The 12454-nt window shown below is 51.1% G+C and overlaps 1 protein-coding gene across 5 annotated transcripts in view; it reads right to left on the bottom strand.

The window, feature by feature from the left end:
- Positions 1 to 12454, bottom strand: part of syt14a (synaptotagmin XIVa) — a 52657-nt gene that overhangs the window by 10605 nt on the left and 29598 nt on the right. For 3 of the 5 annotated variants that reach the window (XM_029258421.1, XM_029258423.1, XM_029258422.1), the window contains 3 exons: positions 6994 to 7206; positions 1987 to 2258; positions 159 to 608 (listed from right to left, as the gene is read on the bottom strand). In XM_029258421.1, the coding sequence (XP_029114254.1) occupies positions 159 to 608; positions 1987 to 2258; positions 6994 to 7206 (935 nt within the window). Of the gene's footprint in view, positions 1 to 158; positions 609 to 1986; positions 2259 to 6993; positions 7207 to 10197; positions 11698 to 12454 lie in introns of all 5 variants that reach the window. The other 2 variants (XM_029258419.1, XM_029258420.1) reach the window with 1 other exon arrangement.

Raw genomic sequence — 12454 nt, 5'->3', positions numbered from 1 at the left:
GTTCAAGGCGATAACATGAAGTCTCCTTTTCCAGCACCCAACAGGCACATGCTGAGGACCAACGACAACTTCCCTCCATCGAAATACTAGGAGCGACCCCAAACACACACATACACTTCCACACAGCGGTGCCATGCTCCCATGGAGCTCCTACTCACCGGCAGCATGCAGCAGGGTTCCAGGACCACGGGCACCGACATCTTGCCCTGCAGGTTGAGCTTGGTGAGGTAGAACACCTTCTCGCCCAGCACCTTCTCTTTCTTCATGCGGCGTATGCTATAGAGGCGGAAGCGCACCGCGTAGTTCCCGATCATCTCCGGCTCCACGTGGTTGAAGCGGAAAGTTTCCGTGAAGACGGGACATGGGCCCTTCTGGATGCCCGTCTTGGCCCGCTGTTTCTTGGTGGGCAGCAGCACCAGGTGCACCTGCCAGGAGATGCTGCCCGTGCGCTTAAGGGCCGGGATGTCCGTCACGGCCATGACCGTCAGCAGCAGCCGCTGCTCCTCTGAATCGTAGTCGAAAACCACGTCCAGGGTGCCGTACTTGGCCACGGGTTCTGGCTCGTAACCCTTTGGCAGCTGTGCAGCAGATCCGCGGGCCGACATGTCCTGCAAGAGCGAATGAGATTGCGTGCGGTTCAGCGGCCTGCTCATCCATGACCGCCCGCCTACTAGCTGGCGTGCTTCACGTAGGAACGACAAGGGCCCCGACATGCTTTGATGGGTGGTTCTGAACATCAGCAACTGGAAACTGCTCCACTTTATGGTCTTACGCTACTGCAGGGTACCTCCGAGGTGCCCAACCACCTGTGCTCAGAAGGAACCAGAGCTGTGCAGGACCAGCTCTGGGACTAGACCACAGGGGAACAGGAAATACAATCCACAAAGAGGGAAGAATATTGTGCACATCTGGGGTGGTGAAGCTGATGGGTGGAGAGGCAACGTAAAGGCGACATTCTGCACACATCTGGGTTGAGTTGAGCTCGGGCCTGCGTGCCGGAGATGAGCACAACACTTCTGAGCTCCTCTTACCCTGTGTGAAACAGGGCCGAACCACCAGGCCGTGCCTCTCGACATTATCGTTCAGCTCATTTTCAGATCCCGGGACCATATGGCTCGCTGAAATCAAATGGCTTTTTAATAACTAACTTATCAGAGGCTCCTCACTCCATGGCGTGGCAGTGGGAGATTAATGGCTTGTCAGTGGTGGTTCAGGAGCGAAAAGAATTAAAATAAAACTGCGACGACTGCGCAGCGCGCAAATACGCTACGGAAATAAAAGTTCCTCCTTCGCATTTCCGTGACCCTGGACTGTGTTTTCTTGGCGGCGTTGCCATGGTTTCCCCCGTTGTTGAGCATGTCCCCACTGCGCGCGCCGCTCGCTCGCTACCCATTAGCATCATCGCTGTTCGGCGCGGCTGAGTCCCCTCGCAACGGGGGGGCGGAGGGACGGGAGGGGCTCTCATTAATCGCCTGGGGTTCGATGGGGGTCTGGTGGCCTCAGGCACAAATGTTCTCTGGAAAAACTCAACCTTTTTTCGATTCCGTGCGTCAGCTTAGATGCTAACCGAGCCATCTTCTGTTATCGGCCTACTTAGATTTATTCGTTTAACTGACGCTTTCCCCAAAGTGACTTAAAATGTTCATTTACCTACAATTATTTACCCATCTGAACAGCTGGGTAGTTTTACTGGAGCAATTTGAGTACTAGAAAGGTGCTACAGTACTTGGATTCAAAGGCAACAGCTCGAACCAGCACACCACCAGCTGCCCCAGCTGTTACAGAGCTGTCGCACCAGTTGCGGCTCTGCTCACTTTGGTTCTACATGTGAAGTGAAGGAAATATCGAGAGCAGAACCAAACGGTATGAGGCGGGCACACAAAGCAGTATGATGAGGAGCGGCGGAGATCAGGAGGGGAGGATGCACTGGAGGAAAGGGCCGGGGTTGTTCGATGGAACGGGCCCTGAAGGCCCCCCCACCCTCACCTCCGGGCTGAGCACGGCGGTGCTGTCGCTGGGCACGTCCTCCTCATAGCCCTTGTTGAGGTAGCTCTCGGTCTCGTGTCCTGCGCTCGCCTCGCTGGGGCACTTGCCGTAGGAGTGGCGGGGGCTGTCGCTGCACTGGGACTGGGCGCACTTGGCGTCGCCCGCGTCCGACGGGGTGCAGGACATGCGCGGGGAGCCGTTCTCGTCCTGATAGGGCGGCGGCTGCAGCTCGTCCAGGGGGGGCGTGCGCCTCATCCTCTGGATGTAGTTCACTGCAGAGGCGCGGCGGCGGGCCGAGACCCCGCGAACAGATGAGATAACATACTTTATCAGCCAAGTACAGTTGCACGTACAAGGAATTAGATGCGGAGACACCCGGGCAGTCGCATTTAACACGTAACAAGAGCAGACAGCGCACACATTACACAGCATTAAAGCAACAGAGTAAGTTAATGGACAACATTTGAAGTAAATACAATGAATACCATAAAAAGCATACAGCTAATGGAGCTGGACCAACCAGCAGAATACTAATGTGTATTCAAGAGTGAATATGGATTATAACGTGCACTTCGGAGCTCTGTAAGGGGCACTGACTGAGGGGAAAAGATTTTTTTTTTTTTTTGGGAGCTGTTTTTTGGGTGATTATTGCCCTGCTCTTCATTCTGTGGAAAGCAGTTATCTCCTGCTCATCAAAACTTTCATTTCCCACAGATCTTGTGTGTGTGTGTGAGACAAACAGATTGTCAGGAATATGAAGCACTGACCAAACAGAGCTAAGTGTTGCAAAAACCCTGATAATGGTGCATTATGGGAAATAGTTTACTGCGCAGTGAGAAACCGTTAACTGTTCTACCGTTACACCTGTCTGGAGAGTCAGCCTTCTCGCAACGGACAGGTGATGCATCCTTTGATTTTTTGAGTGTGATCCTGAGCAGGAAAAAAAAAAAAAACACTCCGACGCGCTTATTTTTTTCTCATTCGAAAAAAAGACAACTTCCCCGTTGTGTAAAACACGCCCATCTTCGATTCCAACTCACGGAACGCAACGCTGAATAAAACATTATATGAGGAGTGCTGAAAAATTAAAGCCCGGCTCGCAAATCCTCGCACTTCTTTCTCACTTTTCTTAATGATTCGTTTGCTCAAGTGACGGCAGCTGGGCCAAACATCGACGTCGTGTTTGCACGGGCGTCAGGAAGCTTGGTGCTCTTCCCGGAGGAGGCCGAAGGATCCACAGGCCCCCCGGTGGAGCACCTGGCATCGGACGGCCCCTGGCGCCCCAGCCCCCCACCATTAGAGGCCGGGGCGTGCATTTCACGCTTAAATACCAAACCGCAGAAGGCCAGCGCAGCCACAGGAATGTGCCGCTGGTCGCGAGAGGACACGTCCCAATGATCTCATCCCAGTTTTTCATCTGGCCTCCATTAGAGCTGCGCTGGCACTCATTATTGCAGAGCTTTATATAAGGACGGGCTGCCTTTACCATGACTCACAGAAAGAGGTTCACAAAGGGCGAATTGTGGAGCCGCCGCTCCGCCGTCAGGGGCCCAGCGGCCTCAGAGCGGTGCACGCTGGGAGATCTCACGAGCCCCCTGCTACCTCGGCGAACATCGTTGCAACCCGGCGAGGGAGTTCCGAGTTCTCGAAAAGAGGAAGTAAAACAGCGAAGATCCAGAGCTTGTTATCAATATTTGATGAAGGCTGGAAATGGAACGAGCTGTTAATGAAAAACACTTGACTTCACACGTTTACCCCGTTTCCACACGGAGGACCGAGGGGAAGGGAAGACGGATGTCTCCCCGGGTAACACATCACAGCTGGAAGGACATCTGAAGGACGTCTGAGATGCACACTGGAGCGGCATCTTCTCCTGTCTTTCCTGGGAGAGTGTTGCTCTTTTCATGTGCTCTGCATCCAGTGCCATAAAAAAAATTACATTCACTGCCTATGAGTAATAATAATAATAATAATAATAATAATAATAATAGTCTGAAGTGCAAAATCTCAGCGTTTGAGATATTGTTTCTGAATTTTGGAGAAGCTTCTTCAGTCCGTTCTTTACTTGAACTTCAGCTAGATCGTCCAGGGTCAATGTCCAGCCCAGAGGTCAAGGGGCACGGCCCATCCCGGGTCCTGATCTCACAGCCCCAGTCTTCCGTTGCGTGATCATTACGCTCACAGTTAAAAGGACGCGTCTGACCGCAAATGCTGCACTGTGTGTGAATGGCAGAGAAAGAATCCAGTAAACAAGTAATTAAGAATCGGGACTTACAAAACTAAGCACACTTCATACTGGAATATGTTTTCTTTTCTCCTTCGAAACTCAGACTTGGCGCTCAAGGCGACATTTCGACACGCATCGCTCCGGCCGCAGCCAACACGCAGTGGGAACGCTGGGACGTGGAGACGGGGTGGCGCAGGTGACCCCCGAGAGCTGGCGGCCGGATCCGTTGGCCCGGTCGAAACACTTTGCTGGCTCCTCCAGCTCGGCTCTGCCGTGTACCGAGGGGGGAAAAAGTCTCCGTACAGCAGCTGAAACCCTCCATGTTTTTCCAATTAACGCTGACCTCATGCGACCCCAGATCACGGCCTCATCGCAGCGCTCCCTAAGATCAAAACGGTTCTAAAAACTGTTTTTGTTGTGAGCTGCGTGGTTCTCCGAAGCGGGGAGATGGGAACAAACGGGTTTTTTGAGAGACTGGGGGGTGTGGGGTTGGGGGGGGCAGCCTCAGATCCTCTGGCAACAAAGAAAATCAACACGACGGTGAGTGATGAGCGGCAGCACGACGACTTTTAATGACTTCAAACGAGACCTGCGGGGAGCGATGAAGAGAGAGGCGCTGGAATAAAACGCGCAGGCAGAGCCACTTGGATCATCTGTCAGAAGAAAGGCCGAGGAGGACGGCTGCTTTTCAGGCTTTTCTCTCTGTCTCTCTTTTGTTTTCCTTCTCGGAGTCTCGGTGGCACCGAGACACCTTCCGACGTGCCGTTCTGTCCCCCCCGCCGCTCCCCGTGCGCAAGTGGCCGGTGCCACCAGGGTCCCACACTTGGGGCCGCGGAGGACGCAGGATGCAGAGGGGGCGGTAGCGGGAGCTGGGACACACACACGCACACACGCACACACACACACACACACACACACACGGAGGAGAACCCTCCACCCCTCGCAGCCCTCTGCCGCGCGCTGGCTGTGACATGACCACCCGGGCTGCCTGCCCCCCCCCCCCCCCGAGCACTGTGGGAAGGGAAATGGGAAGCAGGCGGCCCCACAGGCTCGGCTCTCGCAGGAGCCGGAATTTATGGCGCTCTCACGATTCCCTGTAATGAGGACACGTCGCTTTTTGTGTCTCCTGAGCCGGTAATCCTCGTGGCCCCGGCATTCACTTCACTGCCACAGAAAAAGACATTTATTTATTTATTTATTTAAATATCAGAAAAACATTGGGATATTCGTCAAGTCTCGCGATATTTGTCCAGGCGAAGCGCTGTGGCCACAGAGAGGTGTTTAAATAAAAAGACAGGTGCACAGGTGAGCTCTACAAGACACCTACCTGGCCTGTTTATTTATCTGTTTTTTTAAATTCCATTTTAGTAATAAATATTAAGTACTCAAGAGTGACAGTTGTCACTGTAACTAATTAACAGTACGCAAAGGCAGTTTTCTCAAAATCCATTACGGGATCCCTGAGTTAGAAAAGCGCGCAAAAAAAAGCCGCCAAAAGATGCGGCCGGTTACAGCGGGACCTTCGGGGAATTGAAGACTACGAGCTCCACCTAGTGGTGGCAGAGGGAACTTCCGCCGTTTTTCACCGCCGCCACTCGGCTGAAATGTCAGCGCAGCATTTACAGGATGAGCGCCGGCGCACTGGAACCCGACACACACACACTTTCAGAACCGCTTGTCCCATACGGGGTCGCGGGGAACCGGAGCCAACCCGGCAACACAGGGCGTAAGGCCGGAGGGGGAGGGGACACACCCAGGACGGGACGCCAGTCCATCGCAAGGCACCCCAAGCGGGACTCGAACCCCAGACCCACTGGAGAGCAGGACCCGGTCCAACCCACTGCGCCACCGCACCCTCCTCCGACACACACATTTACATATAAATATATAGATACATATATATACACAGATATATTATCAGCATTAGAGGCAGCTGGTAGTGTAGTGGTTAGAGCTGCTGCCTTTGGACTCAAAGTTGCAGGTTTGATCCCCCCTCTGACTGTAGCACCCTTCGAGCAAGGTACTTACCCGGAATTGCTCTAGTAAAATTACTCAGCCAGGTAAATGTAAGATTATAATAAGTGTAAGTCACTTTGGAGAAAAACATCAGCTAAATGTAAGCAATACACCACATACCAGTGTATTTACATTTATTCACTGACCAGACACTTTTCTCCCAAGTGACTTACAATGTTAAGCTACTTACACATATTTACCCATTTATACAGCCGGGTGATTTCACTGGAGCAATTTAGGGTAAGTTTCTTGCTCCAGGGAACTAGAGCTGGAGGTGGGATTACAACTTTGAATCTTGAATCTTCAACCTTTTGCATCCAAAGGCAGCACCTTTAACCATTATACCACGAGCTCCCAGAACTTTCATGAACAAAAAGCTTGTAAATAAAGTTCTTCCTGTGAGCAACTGCAACAAAATGTAATGTGGCACTGAGGAGCGGTGCGAACTTGCAGAAGAACTGTGTCCTGATGTGGCAGAATGAGGAACAAGTGAATAATGTGGAAAACGTGCGTTTGTTTTGGCCACAAACACTAGGGGGCGCCACAGGCCACGTGTTTAACAATCCCAGCCAGGTTTGACAGGTTAAACTTCTTTAGAAACTCAGTCATAGATGTTCTGTCCTTCCTCCCTGTTCGCGTGGTCGATGCACACACATACATGTGTTCATGTTTTATAAAAAGCAGTTCGGGCACCACAGCAACCTGAGATCGAGCCCGAGCTCAGGATCCGAGGTGTGTCCTGGCGAAGAGGCGGAGAGACTTACCCTCCTCGGTGGACGCCTCGCTGCTGTAGCCGTCGTACTCGGCCGACAAGGGGCTGTACTTGTGCCTGGTCTCCCATCCGTAGCCCTTCTGATGCCGGGCTTCGGCCGCCCTCATGCACTGGGAGCGGGACACGGCCTCCTGGTACTTGCCCATCACCTCGTCCTCGCTCTCCGAGGAGGAGCTCCGGGGGTCCACGTCGGGGTAGGGCTTGTCTGCGGGAGTCAGGCGGGCAGGGGAGCGGGTCGGTCAGTCACTCAGCCTCTGGGCCGGGACACAGAAGGACACTGGTTCCGCTCTAGGCCACACGGCCGCGTTCACACCCACTGGGGGGCAACACGGTCCCTCCGCAGAGCGAAGCGGACACCATCTGACCGCTGCTCAACTAGCCAGTCTGGTGGAGCACTATTTTGGAAACCGATGTGCCGTTTCTGTCAGAGAAACCGTACAAATCACCGCCGAGAATCAATGGACAGGTGCGACACACTCCGCTGTCTAAGTAAACCCCCCCCTCCCGAAACTCTCTGCACAGCTAATCAGTTAGGCATAAAAGTGGGGGGTCAAGGACGGTCCAAGGTAAATACCTCGGCTGTGCGCTTCTAAGCACATTATTGTGGATCGGAAGACATCATTAATCACGTTCCTCAGCAGCCGTCCTGATCCGAAGTGACTTAAACAGCTTAAAGTTTGTACACTTTACCTATTTATACCGCATCGTGGGTTCAACGACGAGTCCTGGCCTGGTGGCAAAACCCCCGTTTGGGTTCCTCCTGGAATTCAAACCCGCAATCTTTGACCTGTGCCTTCGTCACTTTTCCATAGTACTGTCTCTCTGCGCACTAACTTTACTGGAGAGCCTTATAATAAACAACTCCGCCTATGGATTCCTTAGGGGTCCCCTGCCGGTCCTAAGCCGGGATAAAGGAGGAGGGTTGGGCATGGGGCTAGCGACCCCATCCCGTAAAAAAACCCACACCGCTACAGAAACGCCAACAGGTACTCAAGACATCGCAGAGATGCCTGGAGAGCCCTTGTTGAGGGCCTATGCCCCAAGAGGGGTAGTAGGAAAAAGTAAGTTATAATAAACGCATGTAAATAAACGAATGAATAAGTGCAGCCCAACCCCCAAGGGCTCGATGGAGGAATCCAGGAAAAGGAGTCCATCGCAAGGGTGTCGAACGAGCCATGAAGTACTTCCGTCTCGCTTTCATTTCATTTTGCACATGGCGGACGAACAATGTGTCGCTGACCCTGGGAATAAACTGAGCCGCCGCCACTTACAGTGAGAAGGAACCCGGGCGGTCTGCGGGTGCGAGACAACGACGCCACACGACGAAGAAGTCCGATCATAGCATATTTCATCTCAGACAAAAACATCCTTGTTAACATTTTTCAAAATTCGTGAGAAGAGCATGCGGAGGAGGAAGGAATTCACCCAAACACAGGCAAGAAGTCCCAGAAGCAGAGAAAGGGAAGAAGTGGACTGATCATTTTTCACGTCAAGTCACTGAAGTCATTGGCGTGACGTTTAAAACGTCCACAACTCACGCCTTTTTCCTCCGTATTAATTTCACAAATTATTAAAGGATGTGCTTAAATTGTAATTTTATTATGACTTCGAGTTACATCATCAGCTGGTGCACAACGACCGTGTGCTGGAAGTGTCGGTCATTAGCATTTGCACAAAAGTACACTTCCTTTGGCACGAAAGCAGGGTATTTATGCAGTTGGATTCGAGTTACACCGAAATAGCCGTGGGCAGTAGGTGGCGTAGTGTTTACAACACTCTCCACACAACTGAAGGAGCTGGACTCAAAATCCCTGCTCCTGCTGTAGTACTCTAGAGCAAGGTACGTAGCCTGGACTGATGCAGTAAAAATTACTCTGCAGTATAAATCAGTGTCTATCACTAACGGTGTTCGAGGCCTTAGACAAAGGAGTGAGATCAATAAAATGGGCACAATTATTAAAACAATTTAAAAGACTCTTTCCAAGAGCTTAAAAACATACCAGCTAGCAACAAGTGGGGTCTCCCTGAAGCCCACGAGAGACACATTTATCTCTTGTGTGGGAAAAGCTTTCGGTCAACAAGCCCCCAAAACGAACGCAATGTTTTCCCAGGATTTTTTAAAATTGTTTATGCCGCAGATTTTTATTTCTGCGATGCTCTCTTGGCCTTTTTGCAGCCGATGTGAAAGAAAGCAGACAGAAAAAAGTGCCGAGACGAAACATTTAATGTTTCCAGTCTGTTTGTCATGTTAAATGCGAGTTTGTTCTCACGCAGATAATTAACAGCTGAGTATCAATATTTACATAGAAGTTTTTGCAAATCTGAATAGACCTTTGTGAAGTTTTCAGTTGCTTTAAAAAATAAAATGTAAAAACAACTTGCGTTTCTTTCGACACGTTGATGTATAATACCAAATCAAATATCAAGTTTTATAGCAAATTACCATGACAGCTGGACTTTGGTACCAAACAAGATTTAACAGAGCAAGGTATTAATAATATTAATGAAATAACTATTCTCCATCACTGGCCTCTGAAAAGACATGACTGGTTTTAGGACACACCCCCTCTGGCCTTACGCCCTGTGTTGCTGGGTTAGGCTCCGGTTCCCCGTGACCCCGTATGGGACAAGCGGTTCTGAAAATGTGTGTGTGTGTGTGTGTGTGTGTGTGTGTGTGTGGTTTTAAGTTAGCTGTATATTATATTATATTATATTATATTATATTATATTTCTAATTTACCAGACACCACTGCACATCCAGCAGCTGAGAATTTTGTGAATGTGTAAACACAGTCCCTGCAACCAGAGTCTACTTTCCACAAATCCAGTGGTGCTAAAATGCCCCCGGGTGGTGCCAGTGCGGACCCCTCCCGCCCCTGTGTGCTTCAGGCTTTCTTTGTCCTCATGGCAGTCATACAGGGCTTGGGTGCGAGGAGTCTCTGTCATGTCTGAGTGCCTTCAGCAGCTCTTTTGGGCTCTTATCGACAGACTGCTGTCAGGCTCACGGTGTCTAATATCGGTCCCGTCATGCTTCATCAATCGGCCACATCAGTCATCAGATAAGGTGTGAGTAGCATGCTCCGGAAAGGCCCAGAAGGAAATTCGTACGAGTGGCGGAATAACGGCTCCGTCAAAGGGAGGAAAAACAGCAGAGTTTGACATCCGCAGACAAGGAGGATGGAGCTCCACCTCTCACCTGGGCTGGGCTTTGTTCCGCTTCTTCCCCTCCCTGCAGCATCACCCGTGGTCCTACCGTGCTGTCCGGAAGAGCCATTGATCCCTCGACCCGCAGGGTCTATCCTTTCCCGAGCTGAAGTGTCTCCACATCTCCCTGGTTTGGGATGAGCGTCACATTTCGCTTTGCTCGACTGCTCGCCGCAGCTCCCCGTCCTGTGTTTTGTCCCTCCTATTGTTGTCTTGCTGTCCTGGCAGTCCTCCAGGTCGTTGACGTGCCGACTGATTCCATTTTCTCGAACACCCTTTGTCTTTTCAAACCCGGTTTCACCAACTGAGGTCTGAGTCGTCTTTCTGTGATTCCTCGGGTTATTAGCATAGGAAGACTTTGGCTCATTCTGCTTCCCCTGAGTACAGCTGTTCCTGACCCCTCCAGGACAACCATTTGTCCCTTTCTCACTCCGCTCGGTGGGACGGGAGGATGTTTTGATGTAATCCGGACCTTCGGCATCTGACCCCGGCTCCTGGGACTGGTTAAACGAAGCCTGCCGTTTGATCCGGGCTCTACCTTCTTCAGGGCCCCTGTCCAAAGCCAGCTCCCTCTCCGCGTCCCGGGCAGCCCTCTCTGCAGCCTCGGCCTTGCGCAGCCTCTCCTTCTCCTCCGCCTGCACACGGTGGATGATGGTGGTGACTTGCTCTGCCAGCTGGTCACTGACTGCATAGGTGACATCACCCACGGCATAGGCAAAGTCATCCACAGCATTAGTGACCGAGTCCAGGATGGAGGACACAGAGGGAAGGCTCTGCTGAAAGCTCTTGAAGAACGCCATTCCTGGAGCAGTGGACAGGCCTGTTCCTTAGCCCTCCAGCCCAAGCCTGCGCTGCTCCGGACTCTGGTACGACTGCCTCATTTATCTCGTGCCATTAGGGCCTAATTCTCCAACAGGCTCCGTGCCAGAACTTTACAAGCACTGGCTGCTGTTGGCACATACACAAAGAGTGAGATGTATTGCTAACAAGGCAGGGAGAGCTATGGCCTTAGCCTGTCAAAGCCCAAAGGTTTCTTTAAATTGATGCCCAGCCTGAAATTCAATCTCATCATGCAGTAATGACATTTTTTTTCTCAGCCATTGCAATTCTTAAAGAGCAGCCTTTACAGAAAATTCAGTGTGTCTGAAGAGCTTCGAGGAGTTTGGCTCCTGCGCTGTCTTGGAGGTTCCTGCTTATCATGTTTTACTGACGATGGAGGGAACAGTTTGGATACATTAAATCCCATTTGGCACAGGAAAGGAACATATTTGAAGCTGTCCATCAGTGTGAGCATCTCCCAGCCCCAAAAATTGCAACTTATCCCATTTTATTCAAAGAACATCCTTCGTCCAGCTTATTATTTACGCTACAGAAACAGTCCTTTGAGTTGGCAGTCTGTAACAGTGTTATTTCAAGTAGCGTCTCAAAGACACAGCGTGCAGTGCTTGGTTCTTCTTTCACCGCAAATTTCTCTGCGAGTGAAGCAAAGCTTCTGCAAAATAATTTACACGAAATTTGGTTAGTGTACTTTCGGAGCCTGCGTAACAACCATACCGAGGCTACAGGAAACAGAAACCTGGTAACTGCACATACACCTGTTACAAGAGTGGAGCAGAGCTGATGCTCCAGCAGCCCATCTGGCCATGACCGAAGGTCGAGGAGAGCTCAGTGAGGCGGAAGAGAGCAGGAAGGAGGTGATGAGTTTAGGAATCCCGCAGGGAGGACCGGGTGAACCGCGCATCTCCAAGCAAGCGAGTCTAAAGCCAGAGCTTTGATTCCACTGCCCTGTCTGGCTCCAACACATGAAGCAGCCAGAAACGCATTAGAGGAGTACACCATCTAATTTCTGATGGAACTGGACTGATTTGTTAGCATGTGGAACATAGGTGCATGGTGAAGGTGCCTCGTTCAACCCGAATGGATAACCCGCTTAACTGACATTTGCCGTATTCTGGTTTCACGGCCAGTGTTTCTGCTGCCGCAGTGGCGCTGCTGTCCGGATATCAACCCAGTGCTCCTGTTACAAGAATCATGCAGTTATTCTAATGCGATTTGTCACTCTTCACTGCCAAGGGCCAAGATGTGATCCAGTCCCCTGGAAAACACAGAGCTCGTTTCACTTGTAGACACTCAAAAGTCACTGACACTTCCCACTATAAACTGATGGAAGCCACCAACATTTACTTCTTCATGGAAACAAAGACATAATTGGTGGTGGGATTAGCTGCGACCCAGTCTGAATCTAATCA

Source organism: Scleropages formosus, chromosome 15 (assembly GCF_900964775.1).
Source record: "Scleropages formosus chromosome 15, fSclFor1.1, whole genome shotgun sequence".
Lineage (NCBI taxonomy): Eukaryota > Metazoa > Chordata > Actinopteri > Osteoglossiformes > Osteoglossidae > Scleropages > Scleropages formosus.
The sequence above is the reverse complement of the archived record's forward strand: the minus strand, read 5'-3'. Positions and strand labels throughout refer to the sequence as shown.